The sequence below is a fragment of the Gopherus flavomarginatus genome, chromosome 2 (assembly GCF_025201925.1).
Source record: "Gopherus flavomarginatus isolate rGopFla2 chromosome 2, rGopFla2.mat.asm, whole genome shotgun sequence".
In the NCBI taxonomy this organism is placed as follows: Eukaryota; Metazoa; Chordata; order Testudines; family Testudinidae; genus Gopherus; species Gopherus flavomarginatus.
The window spans coordinates 82,674,753-82,694,797 of NC_066618.1; the positions used below are offsets into that span (position 1 = coordinate 82,674,753).

General features: G+C 40.6%; 2 protein-coding genes across 5 annotated transcripts in view; one reads left to right on the forward strand and one right to left on the reverse strand.

Annotated features, from left to right (window-relative positions):
* CDV3 (CDV3 homolog) overlaps nucleotides 1-20,045 on the forward strand; it is a 70,033-nt gene that overhangs the window by 30,212 nt on the left and 19,776 nt on the right. The window lies entirely within an intron of this gene.
* Nucleotides 1,441-20,045, reverse strand: part of TOPBP1 (DNA topoisomerase II binding protein 1) — a 53,609-nt gene continuing 35,004 nt past the window's right edge. For 3 of the 4 annotated variants that reach the window (XM_050937877.1, XM_050937878.1, XM_050937879.1), the window contains exons 17-28: nucleotides 17,814-17,937; nucleotides 17,078-17,224; nucleotides 16,396-16,501; nucleotides 15,708-15,900; nucleotides 12,818-13,041; nucleotides 10,873-11,039; nucleotides 7,489-7,603; nucleotides 5,817-5,980; nucleotides 4,614-4,754; nucleotides 3,216-3,305; nucleotides 2,512-2,673; nucleotides 1,441-1,877 (exon numbers count right to left, since the gene is read on the reverse strand). In XM_050937877.1, coding sequence (XP_050793834.1) covers nucleotides 1,734-1,877; nucleotides 2,512-2,673; nucleotides 3,216-3,305; nucleotides 4,614-4,754; nucleotides 5,817-5,980; nucleotides 7,489-7,603; nucleotides 10,873-11,039; nucleotides 12,818-13,041; nucleotides 15,708-15,900; nucleotides 16,396-16,501; nucleotides 17,078-17,224; nucleotides 17,814-17,937 — 1,777 coding nt within the window. In that variant the 3' untranslated portion in view covers nucleotides 1,441-1,733. Of the gene's footprint in view, nucleotides 1,878-2,511; nucleotides 2,674-3,215; nucleotides 3,306-4,613; nucleotides 4,755-5,816; nucleotides 5,981-7,488; nucleotides 7,604-8,700; nucleotides 8,749-10,872; nucleotides 11,040-12,817; nucleotides 13,042-15,707; nucleotides 15,901-16,395; nucleotides 16,502-17,077; nucleotides 17,225-17,813; nucleotides 17,938-20,045 lie in introns of those variants that run through there. The other variant, XM_050937880.1, reaches the window with a different exon arrangement.

The following is a 20,045-nucleotide window of genomic DNA, read 5'->3' on the forward strand; positions in this document are numbered from 1 at the left end:
GCATGTTCCCCCTCAGCCTTCTTTTGGCCAGGCTAAACAAGCCAAGCTCTTTGAGTCTCCTTTCATAAGGCAGTTTTTCCATTCCTCGGATCATCCTTGTAGCCCGTCTCTGAACCTGTTCCAGTTTGAATTCATCCATTTGTTAGATGAGCAATCAATTTACATCCTCCCAGCCAGCCCACATCCCTGTGTGTGTGTCTCTGGCACTGTCTCCTAACAACCCTTAAATGTAAACTGTTAAGACAATTATTAGAAAGGGACTTCTCTCTCTTTTCTAGGGGCGCAAGCTCTGCTACCCAGACTCATCCCAGGGTGAAATGTCCACTGAGACAAAGCTCTGTCCTTGTCTCCGTGGGTCCCATGTTTTCTGGCAGATTTTGCTAGCCTCAGAGGCTCACTGTGACTCTTCACTTAACCCTTCTCTCTCTAGAGATAAGGGTCACAGTCTACTGAGCCATTTTCATCATAAGCCAGCAAGGGAGGTGAAGAGACGCAATCCTCCCTTGCAGTCTCTGTTGTCTCCCAGTCTGAGTGATTAATCACGGGGGTAAAGGGAAGGATCCCAGACCCGCCCTCGACTCCAGGCTCCAGCCCAGGGACCCTAATAGCATCAGCTATGGTAGCTGACCTTTTAGGAACAGGACACGTACAATTCCCTGGGCTACTTCCCCACTTCCTCAAGCTCCACTTCACCCTTACCTCAGGGCCTACTTCCTTGTGCCTAATACAATGTATACAGCTCAGTCTCCAACAGCACAGCTTCCTCTCACAGCTCCTGACATGCATGCCCACCTGACTAACTGGGAGGCTTTTAACTAGTTTCAGCAAGCCCTTGATTGGCTTCAGGTGTCCGTCAACCTAGCATCCTCCCTGTCTTCTGGAAAGCTCTTAATTAGCCCCAGGTGTCTTAATTGACCCAGAGCAGCTGCCATTTACTTATCCTAGTACCAGGGATTTGTTTAGCCTAGGGCTAATATATCTAACTCCCACTACTTGTCTATAGCCATCTAGCCTTGCTCTGTCACACCACTTATGTATATAGAACAGACACACCATACTAATGAAATATCAGTAGTTAGAATTCCCCCATTTCCAATTGGAACCTCGATGGCGTAACTTCATTTCTGTATCAGCTCTCCTCCTCTTCTGTAAAACTAGGGTATTACTATTTATCTACCACACAGGTTTGCTGCAATAATTAAAGATTGCATAGCAATGTTAAGTGTTTTTTTACAGTGTCACTGTGAAGCGTGAGTACACATAGAATTTGAAAATGTTATCTTTCCACACATCTGCTTCTTCCCTTACCTTTCCAAAAATAAGTGCAGTTTGGTGGAGAAGCTCATGCATATATGATTCTACCATCCTGTGGCAAACCCCGCAGTATTCTTAGTAACTGATAATACTATCTTTACTTCAAAGTAAAGAAAGGACCCAAAATATTCTTAGTTTTTATTATAGGCTGATGTTCTTAAGTGAACTGAAAGCCTCAGTGATCAGAATATTAAGTAGACAAAATATTTTCTTGTACAAGTGTGGATGGTGTCATTAGGTGCCACCAGCAGAATAAAGCAATCTTTCCAACTAATATTACAGCAAACGAAACAAGGGAACTTTTAAGTACATTACATTCAAAATTCAATAAAAAAGCTCTTAATTTTTTCTGCATTGAGAGTGGAAAAATATTTATAAATAGGAATTTAAAATACAAGAACTAAAAATGGAGAATCCCCTCAGTGTATTCTGGATCTTTTGACTTTGCTTGTTTCTCCAGGTGCTTTTCTCTTCTGAGATAAACCAATTCCCAGTTCTTTGCTATTTTGAAGATAAGAAACAGCTTCTGGCAGACAGTAACACTCCATGGGAGGAGGAAGCTCCTTCGAAAGAAAAAAGTGTTTTAATCAAATCTATTTGTTTAGCTAGACAGTATTAGAAAAACTATTCTACATGACCTGCCTTTAGCAACCAACTAAAATTAAACAAGGTTTATCATTCTGGAACACTGTATGAAGCAGTTATTAAACATATCCTGATTCTGACACATTGAGATAATTGCCCATTAAAGTTTTTAAAACTCTTCTGGTATGGCATGGAATTATCAAAAATGTATCAGAATCCTGATGCAAAATGCATCCTGTGTAAATCTCAAGGTGTCACACACATAATTTAGTGTATTCTAAAAACCATCTAGCTAAAACAATACTATATATCCAGTTCCAACACAAACAAACCTCTGCCATTCTTTAGTGACCAGAATTGGAAACTCAGCACAAGAATATTAACATTAGATCTTATGATCAGAATTATGGGCAACCAGCTAAATTGGAATATCAATATCAAAGTCTGTGTTTCATTACAAGCAAATGCCAGGTAGCTCTCTGCCCTACTTACATAAACAGTTTTCATTCAATGAATCAATAGGTGAAGCAGTGTACTTTAATAAGCATGATTTACATATATTTGATTTCTTCAAAGCAAACAAATGGTACATAATGCCCTTAATATGCACACCTGTATGAGATAGTCAGCAATGTATTCTGGTTTTAAGCAGTTCACTCCTTGGGCAGCAGCCTCCAGTACATTAACTCTGGCATCATCTGGTTTCAGTTTACTAAAGTCAGCAAAAAGGTGAGTAGCCTCTTTATAGAGAAGCAGAGAATGACCTGGCAGCACCTACAGATTTAAACACAATAGAAAGTACTTTTTATTTTTGTGTTTATTGCTCTTGGCAATTGAGTGTAAATGCTTTACAAATTATTCACTAATCTCCATCACATTAAACAGTATGTCATCAGAAAACTGGGTACCAAGTATAGCCTCATTCTACAAAATAATTTACATTCCAGTGAGAGGAAGGATGATCACCTTGTTAGAGCAACAGATTGGGACCCAGAAGCTCTAGGTTCAAATCCCATCACTGCCACAGACTTCCTGTGAGACCTTGGGAAAGCTACTGACTCTTTCTGTGCCTCAGTTCCCCATCTGTAAAGGGGAGCATCACAACTTCCTTTGTCTGTCTTGTCTATTTAGATGATAAGCAATTTGGGTCAAGGACTGCCTCTTCCTATTTGCATTGACAGCGCCTAGCACAACAGGGCCTCTTAGTATTACTGTGACATGAACGACAACAAAACAAAACACCAGTGTCTATAAAAATGATCTATAGTAATTTATTGAATGGATTTTTTTTTTTTTTTTTTTTTAAAGTCACATACCTTTGCTCCTCCTGATTGAAGAAGACGTTTGAATCCTGCTTCCTTGGTTTGGTCAACATTCAAAATCACTTTCCAGCCACTAAATGCCCCCTACATAAAAAGATCCAGTTTTTAAAAAGACCTGGGTTCTATGAAAAACCTAAAAGCTAATTATACCCCACTCAAGAACATTCTGTAAGGCAAGATTTATCGCATACACACCATCCAGAGTTTTTTGTTTTTTTTTTTTTTTTAACAGCAGCAAGGATGTACAACATGCAAGCCAGGGGCAAACTTCCAGCCCACAGGATCATACATTTCACCTTGCTACCCACTCCTAGTTAACTGTAGGATGAAACAACAAAGCTGATTAACTGCAGGTGAACTCTCACATCAAGTATATTCTAGTGTGTTTCAGGAAGGCTTGGAGTACAACAATGTGCTTTCAATGTTATTTAAAATGTCAATGTAAATATATATGCAAATCAAGCACAGTCTTGATGCCCCGGGCAAGATGCTAATAAGCACCCCTTAACCAATAGCTTCTGTGGTCATGCACCTTTATTCTACAAGATGCAATTCTCAGTCCTTTACTGGTGACTTGTGTGTTTGATTTCTAAGGGTAAAAATACAAAGGTGCCTAAGTCCTATTTTTAAGAGTGATTTCGACACTTGAGACGAAGTCTCCTTGAAAGTCAATGGAGCTTCTTAAGCTCCTAAGTCACTTAGGTACCTATGAAAATTTTACCCTAAGACAACTGCACGATGGGAAATACAGGTATCGGAGCGGATCAGAATCATAATACTAGAGCAAGGGTAGGCAACTTGCGGCACGCAAGCTGATTTTCAGTGGCACTCTCACTGCCAGTGTCCTGGCCACTGGTCCAGGGGGCTCTGCATTTTAATTTAATTTTAAATGAAACTTCTTAAACATTTTAAAAGCCTTATTTACTTGACATATAACAATAGTTTAGTTATATATTATAGACTTATAGAAAGAGACCTTCTAAGAATGTTAAAATGCATTCACTTCTGAAAGGTTGCCACTCTCTGTGCTAGAAGGTAAAGACCAGTTTAATGATTTAGTAATGTTAAAAAACAATGAAGCAGTTATTTAAGTATTACGATTTCCAGTTTGCATGCTAGTTAGCAATGGGAATTATTGCAGTCAACAGTGCCAAGAGGGGACAAAGACCATTAATTAATCTTCAATGCTAATAATGTTCAACGCTGACAATAAAAGCTTTTGGGAAATAGATTGATTACATTAGTATGGATCCAGCTATGATGCTTTGTTTTTACAAGAACAAAGCAAGTAACCCTCTCTTGGCAGAGAGAGACTGGGTTTCTTGGAACATATCCCATTATAGCAGCTCCCTCCCAACATCAAGAAGTTACACTTCATATGTTTCCAAATACCTCAATGATGCCAGTTTCCTGCCTCTTTTTATGGATTTTTTTCCTCCATCTCATGGCTGCAAGCGCTAGTTTCTTTTGGTTTACATTGATTCCAGACAAAACATTGAGTATGGAGTTACTTCCCCATTCATAATCTTCCTCCTAGAACAATTATAGCCGCATCAACAGCAAGAAATTAAAAAATAAAAATAACAAGAATGCACTAGCTTTGCACATCAATTTTACCTGACAGAAAGCACAGTAGTAGTTATTAAACTTAAATATAGTGGCTCTTGGTTAAACATTTTTATATTTTTCCTATGTGTACAGAGCCTCTCAGTTAGATTTTAAATAAACTCAGTCTTTTCATTACCCTAAATTATCTTCAGGCAACTATGGTCCCTCTTGTGGTTAGAGACAATGGAATGTAACCACCAAGCAACAAAGAGTGAAAGCGACCATCACTTACTCATGATCCCCTTCTCTCTCTGAATTTAATAAGATTTCTTCCTGAACAATAAAAGTGATTTATTTTTACTCATACAGATTAAAAAAAAAACAAAAACAGAAAATAAAACTTTGTAAGTCAGCCCAGTCAATAGAGCTGCTAGACCCCCGAGAACTATGAAATGGAGACTGGTTTCCCACGGAGTACCCAGACTATATTAAAGTGGTGACATACTGTAATAAATAACAATAATTAAGTGGTTTCAGAGCACTACTGAAGATACCAAAGGTATTTTAGAGTATCACTAATTATAGATTCAACTGCATATAAAAAAGAAAATACAAAACTGAAAAGAAAGACAGGGAGGAGTTTGGTTATTTAGACTGTTATGCTTCTAAACTATAGGATCAGGATTTAATTCCTGGCATAACAGGATCCATCACATTATTTTCAATTGCACTTATCATAATTTACCTAAGGCACTTCACCCTAAATTATCACAAGTGACTTATAAGTGCCTCAGCTGTTGGGAGGACCAACTTCAGACACCTGGAAAGGGACTGATTTTTAGAGGGAGGCTGAGTGCTGAGCAATTTCTGAAAGTCAGGTCTCTTTAATATGCCAAGAACTGGGCACTGAAAGTCACTTGTCCCTTGAGAATTTTGTTCTTAAGTTTCTGCCATTAGCTGTAGTGGAGACTTTAAAAGCATTTTATTACTAAAATTAAAACAGCAAAGGAGATGCAACACTGATATATCACTAATAGAGTTATGAACCTGTACAAAGCAGCCAGCTGCTCTGCAGGCCTCCAGGTAGGAACGATGAAGCACCCACTTTCCAGCAGCCATCGAGGCCAAGTATTTCTCATTTCGAAGAGGATGTCCCACAATGATGTGTGTACAACTTGGATCAAAGCACTGCTTCTCAAGCACCAGTCCACCTTGAAACATGGGAGTGAATGTGATTCAATTTGTTATTTAAAGTACCACAGAAACGTCAATTGAATAAATGAGGAACTATTTTATAATTCATACTTAAACTGCAATGCTATGCACACTAGAATCTAGGCAGAAAGCCTTGCCATTTATTGATATAACCTCATGTACAGATGGCAAAGGGGGAGCTAGAGCTGATACAAGGCAGTGCCACTGTAACACAGGCATAGCTACTTGGGCATCAGCAAGCTTGAGGCACGAGTGGCAGAAAAAAGCCTTGGGAACTAAGAAGAAAAGGGGAGAAACACCAGTGGAGAGCAGGCAGGCCCCTAAGCAAAAAGAGGGAATCTTCTGCAGAAGAATCCCACACAGCGAATCCCAGTAGCTGGTGGTAAGTTAAGCAGCAATGTGGACACAAGAACAAACGGCTATAAACTCACCATCAACAAGTTTAGGCTTGAAATAAGACAAAGGTTTCTAACCATCAGAGAGGAGTGAAATTCTGGAACAGCCTTCCAAGGGAAGCAGTGAGGGCAAAAAACCTATATGACTTCAAGACTGAGCTTGATAAGTTTACGTAGGGGATGGTATGATGGGACGGCCTACAATGGCATGCGGCCCATTGGTGACTGCCAGTAGCAAAAATCCCCAACTGCTGGAGACGGGACACTAGATAGAGAGGGCTCTGAGTTACTACAGAGAATTCTTTTTCAGGTATCTGCCTGGTTGGTTTTGAACACATGCTCAGGGTCTAACTGATCGCCATATTTGGGGTCTGGAAGGAATTTCCCCTTACATCAGAGTGGCTAAGCCCCTGGGAGGGTTTCGCCTTCCTCTGCAGCATGAGTGATGGGTCACTTGCAGGTCAAAAGTAGTGTAAACGGTGAATTGTTTGCAACTTGAAGTCTTTAAATCATGATTTGAGGACTTCAGTAACTCAGCCAGGTTAGGGTCTATCTCAAGAGTGGGTGAGATTCCATGGCCTGCAATGTGCCAGAGGTCAGACTAGATGATCACGAAGGTCCCTTCTGACCTTAAAGTCTATGGGTCTATGATAACTTCAAATAACGAAATCATAGTGATAGACCCACAAGGCCTTGTTTTAGTGCTAAAAAAGGTTTACTTTTTACCTCAGGGTAACTAAGGTTCATGAGCTATTCTGAGGTTAAAAAAAAACAAACAGGGAAAATGAGGCACTTCAAGTTTTTGTAAAGTACTAGAGGTCAGCAATACACCCCTATCTGGGCTTGATCTCACCTAGTTTATTACACAGTAAAACTCAAGTGCCTTGTCTCCACTGTGTTTTTTACAATGTGATAGCTAACACATATTATCATCATCCCCGGTGGTAAACACACCTTACCCTTCTTTGCCAATGAAGACCTGGCCAAAGTGTCTTGAGAGCTATGGGTCTGAAACCTTAGGTTAATATCAGCAAAGCATTAACCGAGGCCTTTCAGCCCCAAAAACCCCAAACAAACTAACTTTAAAAGTTTTACAAACATCTGGCTACCTAGTTCCTCAATCAGATGGCAGTAATCGATTCGCTCTTGAGGATTAAGTGAAGACAGCTGGAATTTGCACTGTTTTTCTGGTTCTTCATCAACCTTCTCATCTACTGTAATAGCCTGGAATATGACAAAAGTTATAGGAAGAGTTGCATAGAAAGATAAATTTGATACTCAACTATTTAAGGTTTTCTTACATTTGGTTTTCTATCTGCTGTGAGGTTTGAGAAGGCAGGAACCAGACCCGTCAGTCACTAGACAAGGGTTTGGCTTCCAGTTAAGCAGACTGCATCCAAAGTTGAAGAATAGATAGTATTCTAATATTCAAAGTCAATCTAACACTTAACTTCCCCTGGTTCCCATCGACAGGGCACAGTTTAATAATCTGTCATAAAAAGAACGTTTTCATTCTAATTGATGGAATGGCAAGCTGGATGCACTGATAAATCAAATATACCTCCCTTTCTCTCTTATCCAAGCTTTCTATTCCTACAGTGGGATTCTATCAGCAAGCAAAATCCCAGAGGGCTTCAAGTAATTATTTATAAGTCAAAAATGTGTTAACAAAAATTGTCAGGACTACCACAGCATGTAATACCCTGCTGCCAAAGGTAGCATCCAATGAAGCCTATATGTCTACCTTATGGCATGTCCAGGGTGCTTCCTTCCAGACCTCTTCATAGATGGATTTTTCAATTCCGGAAACTTATACAGCCTTTTTCTGATGGGCTTTGATCTTTCCTGTCAAGTTGTGCTCCTTCACTTTTCGTATGCTACTTTTTTGCCTTTACTGCCGGGTACTATAGAAACAACCCAATGATATTCTCACCAGGTAGTTTTAAAATTGATTTGTATGCACACCTTAGGTTTTGTGCAGAATGATGTGAGAACTCTCTCCAGAGATCTATGAAATACCATATCACTGTTGCTGGAATCCCTCAGCACCAAAAGTACCTGTTCATTTCTGTACCAATCTAGGGTCACTTGGTTGCAGGGTGCCAAAGCAGGATCATTCCTCTTCTCCCATGCCACAATCTGCACTGTGCTAGTGAGTGCACATGACAAAACTGAATGAGCTGTTGCTACCGGTCCATATTAGGGGGTTAGTGCTGAGGTTTAAAATCTGGAGCAAAAGGGCAGAGGCTGCTCCTGAGAACAAAACAATGCAAATTGCTCCTGCCTAGCAAGGTTATAGGGGAGATGAGCATAACAGGCACCTTTTCTCCTTGGGCTTCTGCTCAACGTGGGGTGATGTCCACAGCAGGCTGTAGAAGGAACACAATGAAGAAAAACCTGAAATCAACTTGGCAATTTAATAGTTTTTCCTCTGTGCTCTGTAGTTTGCAAGGAGGAGGTCTGGAAGTGCCTGCAGCTGCTGCCAGGAAGATCAAACTGAGTTTTCCAAAAGGGAAAAACTAAGCCACTGCCTGATGACTGACAGGTCTGGTCTTGCCTTAAAGTGAAAAGCAGAGGGGAAACCCACTGTAGGATTGGCAAGCCTGGATGAGAGAAAAGAGTTACATATTCCAAACAAAGCTTATTTACTAGTGTGAGGAAATATGCCACTGAACACACATGCCTGTTGAAAAGATCAAGCAACAAAATTATACAAAGGACTACTGAACTAAAGGCTAGATTAATTTTCCATACCCTTTGTGAATTTGCTACAAATTTTCAGCACTGACAGATTATTAAGTATTAATGTAACATACTACTCAAGTGATTAATCAAAAATAACTTCTCCCCATTATTATGTAATTAAAGAGACTATAAAACACTACAGAACCCCCAACCCTGACTCTACCCCGCCTACAAAAAGTTATTTAATTAACACAAGAAAGTGGATTAAATGATGTTTTTCTTTTTGAAAGTAACATCCTCTAGAGCAGCAGTCTCCAACCTTTTTACACGCAAGTTCACTTTTTGAATCTAAGGGTAATGCAGGATCTACCTTGCCCGAGGCCCCGACTCTTCCCTAGACCCCCATCCCACTCACTCGCTCTCCCCCAGCCTCACTCACTTTCACTGGGCTGAGGTTGGTGTTCGGGCTCTAGGCTGGAGCCGAGGAGTTTGCAGTGTGGGAGGGGGATGTCGGCTGAGCCTGGGGCAGAGGATTGGGGTGCAGGAGGGGTGAGGGATGGAAGCTCTGGGAAGGAGTTTGGGTGCAGGAGGGGGGTCAGGGCTGGAGGTTGGGGGCACTGGCTCTGGGAAGGGGGTCAGGGCTGAGGCTTGAGATGCAGGAGGGAGTATGGGATGCTGGCTCAGGGAGGGGGCTCAGGGCTGGGGTGGGCCTCCCACCAGGCTGCACTTACCTCTGGCGGCTCACTGTTGGTGGTGTAGCATGGCTGCTGCTAAGGCAGGCTCCCTGCCTACCCTGGCTCCACGCCGCTCCTGGAAGGGGCCAACGTGCCTCTGTGGCCACTGGAGAGGCGGTGAGGCAGGCGACACATGGCTCCATGCGCTCTCCCTCTCTACAAGCACTGCTCCTGCAGCTCCCATTGGCTACAGCTCCCCATTCCTGGCCAATGGGAGCTACAGGTGCGGTGCCTGCAGGCAGGAGCAGCGCACGGAGGGAGACCCCATCCCCCTGCCTCCGGCTGCACTGCCCACTTCCAGGAGTGGCGTGGGACCAGGGCAGGCAGGGAGCCTGTCTTAGCAGCAGCCCCATTGTGCTGCCAGAGACTGTGATCAATTGGGAGATCCTCTAGGATCGACCAGTTGATTGCAACTGACCAGTTAGTGACTGCTAATCTAGAGAACAAAAAGGATAAAAGGTTTAGAAAACATGATCTATGGGGAAAGGTTAAAAAAACTGCCATGTTTAGTACAAAGAAAAGAAGATTGAGGGGAGACCTGATAACAGTTCTTAAATACATTAACGGGCTATTCTGAAGAGAACAGTGGTTCAACTGTTCTCCATGTCTGCTAAAGATCAGATGAAAAGTAATGGGCTCAATCTGCAGCAAGGAAGATTTAGGTTAGCTATTAGGAAAAACTTTCTAACTATAAGGGTAAAGTTCCAGAACAGGCTTACAAGGGAGATTATGGAATTCCCGTCACTGTAGGTTTTTAAGAACAGGTTGGACAATTGTGTCAGGGATGGTTTAGGTTTATTTGGTCCTCCCTCAGCACAGGGGGATGGACTAGATCACCTCTTGAGGTCTCTTCCACTCCCACATTTCTATGACTTGTTCAGAGTCTCTTGGGAAAAATGAAAAATTTGGAACTAAAAGTACACTGCACAGAAATTATCCACTTTAAAAACTGTAAAACTGATTAATACATTTACTGTCAGCTTCAAATATTAAGTGCATTTTAATAATACACTGGGTCATTTCTTCACAGTGCAAGTATGATCCTTTAAAAACAAGTATGCTGCTATAACAAACCTTTTCTTTGGGCTGTGGAGCCACAGGAGGGTTAGCCAGCGGGAAAGCAATGCTGGGAGCTTGCGGTGTGGGGATCACTTGATCATCTTTTACTGGGGTTTCTGGATCACTACATATTGGATGCTTTGGAACCTTTGCCGCACCTGTGTCCCCTGAATCATGAACAGCTGTGGATAGTAATTCATTATTGCTTGATTTTGTTTGACTGAATTGTAACTTTGATAACACTGAAAAAAGTATTAATCCCAAATGAACAAGAAACAAATGCCATCACATTTACTCTGCATTTTCAGAAACAATTGCTTACTTCCTGTCTTAAAATTTACATCCTTTAATCACAAGGCAACAGTTGAGCTGTTACAAGCCTCATGTTTTTTTACTATCTTGAGGTTTCTCTATTCCCAGTTGATTCCTTAAGCTAATTTGACATGAAGCACTCAAACTGGCCACAGAAGGGGGCTGCACCGATTTAAGTAGATTAGTTTATAAACCAATTCTGTTAAATCACTACAACTTTCTCATGTAAGAGTGGGCCAAAGAAACCATCCTCCAGGTAAGCTGCTTGAAACAGAAAAGCTGTAAGGGGATGGGAGGTGTCAAGAATGCCCCTTTTCCACACCCAAGCTACAGAAAGCTTGCTGCAGGAAGCAAAAGGAGAACGATGTTTGTGGAAGTCAGCATAACAGCATGTGAAGTATTCATGCATGGTCTGACAACGAGCACAGGACTGAGGAGTCAGGAACTTCTGATTTCTAATCTCAGCCCTGTCAATGACTCAAAAGGCAAATCAATTCACTTCTTTTCCAGTTTTTCAATTCGTAAAAAACAGCACTAATATTTGTGTATCACAGGTTATTTGAGGATTAATGTTTCCACAGCACTTTGAACACCTAAAGCATTATGTGAGTGATAAACATCACTACTGATCTCTTCCTGCAGAGCCACCTGATGGCTACCCATCTGCTAGCTTCTACTCTCCTCTCATCCAACTCTTTTTTTCCTGCCATCAAGAGGAGAGTGGAAACCAGGAAGCATCTCCTAGTCCATCCATTCAGAGGAGAATATTCACTGCTTCTTAAGTAGATGGAGTGGAAGGACGGGGAAACAGAGTAGATGACTCAGCTGTGTTTCTTCTCCACTCCTAACAGCAGGATAAAAAGGCTTGCAGGGATAGAAGGAAATAGCTAGGCTGGGCGTGTAATCAACTGCATTTGTAAAGACAGCAAGAAAGATAAGAATAATAACTTGACTGCATCCTGGTCCACTGATCTCCCCAGAAGACTTGCTGCCAGATTTTTATGGGGCTCCTGGGCATTGGTGATCCTTCTCCTACACCTCCATTCTTACCCACCATTGTGGATCTTCTTCAGCTGCTATTAAAAAGCTAGGATTTTACAACAGTTAAGCACATTAAGAGGTCCAAGTGGGCTCAGTGTAGTTATTTGCTTTAGTAAGTACACATCTTAAACTCAAAACCTATAGTCATAAGTTGAATCAAGGTGTCGATGTAGAGGCACCATAAATGCTGTTTGTCATAACGCGAATATCGTAAAGTCGACGACTGCCTGTACTATTCAACATGAATAAGGGTTCCAGAATTGGGACCTAAAACAAAAAAAAGCCTATTTTAGGCAGAGGCTGCCTCCATACTGCTTACTGCTGTCAAAAAGGTGCATGGGGTCTTTCTGGAGGAAGAGCAGAGTTAAAAAAACAGAAAAAAAATTATTTACCTTTGAAAAACAAGACTAAGAATGGTCTGTCACTCATCCTGAGCCTCATTATTAAAAAGGGAAAAGAAGTTCGGGTCACTTAGAAAGATCACAACACACTAAAGCTCAAAAAGATTCATGTAATAGTGTTGGGTTTTTTTGTTTCTAGAATGCCACTATATCATCATAAAAAGTCCTACCTACACTCCAGCTCAAACATGTATTTCTCTCCTTACCTAATTCAGCAACTTCTCTATTAACAAAGGAGTCCCTGAAAGGGGAATCATTCATGTTATTTACATCAGTCTGAATTTGTTCAGAGCACTGTGAAGGACTATTCGGCCACTGTAAGTTGCTGACGAGCCTTGCTCTCTCCTCTCTTGCAGTGGGGTCATCCCAGACAATCTGCTCATTTTGTGATGGCTCTGTGTTTATGTCCATCACTGCTTGCCGTGACTGCCTAAGGAACAAAAACCAAAATCCACATAAAGTTTAAATATTTAAATATTTAAATTTGGGATCCATTGCCATGGCCGCACTATATGCGAATCCACACTCTAACGACGCGTGCTTTAGCAAGAGTCTGCCGTACAATCTTTATTACTGGATAGCACAGTCAGGAAAGAATAAACTTCAATATAAAATTGATAAGTCAGGCAGTTTGACTACCTGGGTATCAGTCAGCACAGCTACAAAAAAGTGACTGTGAACAATACTGGTCATTTTTAGCATGTATCATGCTACTAAGGTGTTCTATGATCAGCATATCCCATACTTTACTGCCCTTATAGTCTTGATGTACATTTGAAAGTTAAAGAGAGCAATCTTGCTTCTTAGGTGGTAAATATTGGATATTAATTTTCAATATTTACCAGGAATCAGGCTCTTCATCAATAATTCCCATCATCTGATTTAGCCATCAAGTACTTCTCAATACATTGGAAAATACATGCCCTATAGTCTAGGCTCTTTTTAGAAACTACTGATAGATCTGGAAGGCAATCTCGCCCATGGTGAATTAACAATGTTTTCATTTTGACTGGAGGTTTTAGCTATATTTTCTACATTCCCACAGACGAGGGATGGATTTTAAACTGCAACAAGACAGACTTAATTACATTAGTGGCAAAATGCAAGTGTAATACATGAAAGCCTCATAGTCGGAAGTAGTCTTCACATTTGCAAGTGCATAAATGCATAATGAAACAGTGTATTTATAGCTATTGTACAGCAATTGAGATTTGAAAGGTTATTAGTAGGGCTGTCAAGCAATTAAAAAAATTAATTGCAATTAATTGCTCTTTTAAACAATAATAGAATACTATTTATATAAATATTTTTGGATGTTTTCCACATTTTCAAATATATTGATTTCAATTACAACACAGAATACAAAGTGTACAGTGCTCACTTTATATTTTTGTTATAAATATTTGCACTGTAAAAATGAAAGATATAGTATTTTTCATTTCACTTAATACAAGTATCGGTAGTGCAATCTCTTTTTCATGAAAGTTGAACTTACAAATGTAGAATTATGTACAAAAAGTAACTGCACTGAAAAATAAAACAATGTAAAACTTTAGAGCCTACAAGTCCACTCAGTCCTATTTCTCGTTCAGTCAATCACTCAGACAAACAAGTTTGTTTACATTTGCAGGAGATAATGCTGCCTGCTTCTTGTTCACAAATTCGCCTGAAAGTGAGAATAGGTGTTCGCATGGCACTACTGTAGCCAGCATTGCAAGATATTTATGTGCCAGATGCGCTAAAGATTCAAATGTCCCTTCATGCTTCAACCCCCCATTACAGAGGATATGCATCCATGCTGATGATGGATTCTGCTCGATAATGATCCAAAGCAGTGCAGAGAAATGCATGTTCATTTTAATCATTTGAGTCAGATGCCACCAGCAGAAGGCTGATTTTAATTTTTGGTGGTTTGGGTTCTGTAGTTTCTGCATCGGAGTGTTGCTCTTTTAAGACTTCTGAAAGCATGCTGCACATCCCATCTCGATCATATTTTGGAAGGCACTGCAGATTCTTAAATCTTGGGCTGAGTGCTGTATCTATCTTTAGAAATCTCACATTGGTACCTTCTTTGCGTTTTCTCAAATGTGCACTGAAAGTATTCTTAAAATGAACAACATGCTGGGTCATCATCCGAGACTGCTATAACATGACATATATGGCAGAATGCAGGTAGAATAGAGCAGGAGTCATACAATTCTCCCCCACGGAGTTCAGTCACAAATTTAATTAACACTTTGTTTGTTTTTTTTTAAATGAGCGTTATCAGCATGGAAGCATGTCCTCTGGAATGGTGGCCAAAGCATGAAGGCGCATACGAATGTTTAGCATATCTGGCACATAAATACCTTGCAATGCCAGCTACCAAAATGCCGTGCAAACGTCTGTTCTCATTTTCAGGTGACACTGTAAATACGAAGAGGGCATCTCCTGAAAATGTAAACAAACTTGTTTCTCTTAGCGATTGGCTGAACAAGTAGAAGAACTGAGTGGACTTGTAGGCTCTAAAGTTTTATATTGTTTTGCTTCTGAGTGATTATGTAACCAAAAAAAAAATATAAATCTACATTTGTAAGTTGCGCTTTCATCAGGGCTTTGGAGCGGAGCCCGGAGCTGGAGCATGGAGCAGCTCTGAAGCAGTGGAGCTGCAGGTTTTGCCTGGAGTTGGAACACAGCTCCAAAGCCCTGGCTTTCATGATAAAGAGACTGCACTACGGTACTTGTAAGAGGTGAATTGAAAAATAATATTTCTTTTATTTATCATTTTTACAGTGCAAATATTTGTAATAAATATAAAGTGAGCACTGTATACTTTGTATTCTGTGTTGTAATTGAAATCAATGTATTTGAAAATGTAGAAAAATATCCAAAACATTCAATAAATTTCAATTGGTATTCTACTGTTTAACAGTGCTATTAAAACTGCGATTAATCGCAATTAATTTTTTGAGTTAATCGCGTGAGTTAACTGCCATTAACTGACAGCCCTACTTATTAGACTTACTTAGTTTTTGCTGTCCAAATTTTTGTAAGACTGTCAAAGTCAAGTAAAAGAAAGCAAGACAAAGTAAGACACATTTACATGCAGCATGATACCTTAGAGCTTCCAAGACTCTACTACGACCATTACGCACAGATCGTGTGCCATCTGGTGTGGTAGGGGAACTGTCGAAACCATTCCTTGACAACGATCCTCTTTGTGCTTGTGGTTTCACTATCGATGTTGCAGACATGATCTCCTGTAGTTGCTTTTGAAAGTTCTCCCTCATTTCCAGTGTCTGGGTTAAAACTTGAAGTGAAAGAACGTTACAAGAGTTAGGCCATTTAATTTTATATTTTTAGAATGCCACAGGGATTTAATCATGTAGCTCCCTTTCAGGACAAAGATATGTACATGTTTTCACCTGTGGCAATACTTTCAATCAAGTCTTTGTTTCACATGACAAATAATTAGCAATATCCAGTCTTTGAGAAATTCTAGAATACTAAAGACAACAGCCCAATAATTCATCAGGTATGGTCAGTTCTCCTTATGGATGTGCCAGTGTCTTTAAACCGGAGTACAAAACATCTCTCCTCTTACTCTGCAGCCCTTATGAATAAGAAGCCGCCAGCACTTTTCCAGGGAAGCCTGGCTGGCTACACTGTGCTTAGGTACGAGAATAAATGACACTAAAGCCTCCAATCTTAAAAGTCAAGCTTCCCCAAAATAGTAAAACACTTATATTTATAACTGTAGTTTCCACGACTGTTTTAAAAAGAAAACAAAGAATATTTTGTTTACCTCCTTTGGCTTCATTTGCTGCAATTTGCTCCTCCCTTACTGTGACTGCTTCCTTTACCTGGTTAGTAGTTATATCTGCTGTGTCATTTTCATCCACCGAAATACTCTAACAATGTTAAAAATATAGAATTTATCAATCTAATTCTGAAACTGAAAGACATAACAACTGGCTGCAGTGTTCCGTGGGGCAGGAGGAGAGGGGGAAGCATGTTGGGGTGTTTTAGGGGATAGGAAGAACTCTGCCAAAGCTCCACCAACAAACCAAAGTTCCACTCTAGCAGCCTCAAGTTAGCTTAATGTTTCTGCTACAGCAGTGAAATAATTAAAACAAAAACAACAAAAACCTAGACAGGAGACTTAATATCCCATTAAATTCAATAAAATTCACATCTCTCAGGCCTACTGTTTATGTCTAACTGAAGACAGAGACAGGATCACACCAATTCAGATTTGAGGACTGTGTCCACTCTAATAAGATATTTAAGAGAGTCAGAATGCTGACAAACTGATCGAGCCTCCAGGATAGAGCAAGTTTACAGCTGCTTAACTGCTGAACCTGACCCCAGAGATTACTAAATAACAATATTTGTATCAGTTTATATTCATTTCGTTAGTGAAACAACTAGATTAAAATAATGTCAATGAATCCAATACAGACCAGAGGTTACATCTTATCGTATACCTCAGCTTCCTTTGCTGTTTTTCCAGTTGATGAAAGTCTACTGGAAGAAAGTCTGCCATCCTGCACTGCACTGATATCCAGACTCATTTTGGGATTATAAGTGTGAGGGAACAGAGATTCAGGAAGTCGTTTATATTCTTGTGCACTCTGCAACAAAGTTCATAAATATAAAAAGTTATGAGAATCTGAGAAGAACTGAGAGTAATTTAGATAGCATGATGCAAAAATAAATATAAAAAATTTCAATAAAATAATATAAATTGGGAAAAAACACTAATGCCGGAGACACATGTAGTTCTTATGACAGCAAGCATGAAATTCTTACTTTTCAAAATGCTGAAGATTTTTCTTTATGACTACTACATCTAACTTTACCACTGTCCCACTGGCAAATACTTCTGCAAACAAAAGTTATTGTTCAGGAAAACCTCAACCTAAAGCTCTTGTAAACTGAGTCAATGTACTGGATATGAAAAGCAAATATATGAAGAAATTGTCAATTTCAGTTCTACAGTCATTACAAGGTGAAGGTACACCAATGAAAATTATTTAAGATTTAGAAAGATGAAGCCTGTAAATTAAAAGCAGCATGCATAAAGCATCAGCTATTTTGTACGAACAATTTAAACCCATGCACTTGCTTTGAAAAAAAATAGAAAGTCAGTCCAATACATCTGATCTTGTCTCCATTCTCCTTCACATTTCAGAGGAAAATAAAAATAAATTTCTTCCATACCTCTAAAAGCCAATGCTCTGAAACGATGTGTATGCCCTTTTCTTTAACAGATTTGTATTCTTTACTGCTGTCATTTTGTCTTCCCTGGTAGATGAAGTGAGTTACTGTTTCATCGAAGCACCATCTAGAATAAACACCAATAAAATGTAACCTGAAGATATCAACTCCAGTTAAATATTATAATTACTGCATCCTTGAAACTGAGTCCTATACCACCAAGACAAATAACCATTACTCTATGAAGCTTAACAAAAGCTACAAAAAACTTATTTAGCTGCCCCCTCAAAATCACCATCATCCAACATACAAGAATTGTTTGGTGAATCATGTCACGAATCGCTTAGTAATTTCAATTTAATATTAATAAAATGTACCTTAACATTTGATTTGGTTTTGGTTTTTTTCATTTTACAAATTGAACAGCAATATTCTTTTGTGTTTTATTCTATACAGGTTCTTATACTGCCCTCCCCACTTCTTGTATTCGAGCACCTTTCAGTAGCACATTAAGCAATGTGACCAACATCTGTCACATGTGATTTGTTCTCTCATTCTCTCTGCATGGGGAGAATTGTGTGCACAGTGTAGTGTTTGGCTTTGGTTCTGTTTTTGTAGTTTTTGCTTTTAAATGTGCACACTACTATTGGATATTAGAGACAGCAAGGTTGAAGAAGCGTACTTTGCATGTGGTGCAGAAGGGTTTGAGATGGTCTTAGGTCCTGTGGGAGATCGTTCCACGATCTTGAACTGGTCCCTGAGGAAGTTCTGTCTCCTCCATGGACAAGTTTTACCCTTACCATAGAGAGTTCCATTGTGCTAGAAGAGCAAAGATGTACCCTGGTCTTCATTGCTAAACTTTAGGTGATATTTCAGATATCCTGGGCCCAGGCTATTGAGCACCTTGAAGATAAGGACTGAAACCTTGAACTTGATTCAATATTCTATGGAAGGCCAGTGTGAGGAGTGGAGGATAAGCTTGATGTGCTTGTGATATCCCGTGTTGCGAGGAGATGTACTGCAGCATTCAATATTAATTGGAATTTACTAAGGGTTGATGGCTTTGTGGCCAGATATACTGCATTGCTGTAGTCCTGACAAGAGGTGACAAGGCAGTATAATTGGGTCAGGTCATCATCCGCCAATATGGGATGGAGTCTCCTAACAAGAGATGGTATAAGGCATTACTCGCAGATGCTGTTATGTGAGAGATTAGCATCATCAAGAAATCCAGAACTTCTAAACTGAAATGACCAACTGTGCTCGTTTGCCTTCAACCAAAGGAGACGGCATCATGACTGTGAACTCTTCAAAGTGTTTTTCTCTGCCCACTACCATAACCTCTGTGTTGCTCAGGTTCAGTTTCAACCAGCTGTTCTTCATCCATGAGCTGATCTCACTCAAGCACTAGACCATCTTGGTGATATCAGTATGGTCATATGTGGTGACGGGTAGGTAGTGCTGAATATTGCTAATGCTTGAGTCCATGTCATCTCCTAGTAGCTGCATTTAGATGTTGAACAGAACCAGAGAGAAAATTGATCCTTGTGGGACTCCATAAGAGAGGCGTTTAGTGGCAGAGACACAGTTTCCCATCACAATTTACTGGATTCTTCCCTCCAGGCCAGGCTTAAACCATTTTAGTGTATGTCTCTGGATCCCTGACACCTCTCTCAGGCAGGGCAGCAGTATAAGACGGTTACTCACCTTTGTAACTGTTGTTCTTCGAGATGTGTTGCTCACATCCATTCCAGTTAGGTGTGCGCGCCGCGCGTGCACGTTCGTCGGAAACTTTTTACCCTAGCAACTCCAGTGGGCCGGCAGGTCGCCCCCTGGAGTGGCGCCGCCATGGCGCCCAATATATATCCCTGCCGGCCCACCCGCTCCTCGGTTCCTTCTTGCCGGCGGCTCCGACAGTGGGGAAGGAGGGCGGGTGTGGAATGGATGTGAGCAACACATCTTGAAGAACAACAGTTACAAAGGTGAGTAACCGTCTTTTCTTCTTCGAGTGATTGCTCACATCCATTCCAGTTAGGTGAATCCCAAGCCATACCTAGGCGGTGGGGTCGGAGCGAGAAGTCGCGGCATGGAGCACAGCAGATCCGAAGGCCGCATCCTCTCTAGACTGCTGGACCAGGGCGTAGTGGGAAGCAAAGGTGTGGACCGATGACCAGGTCGCTGCCCGACAGATTTCCTGGATGGGCACACGGGCAAGGAAAGCCAGCGACGACGCCT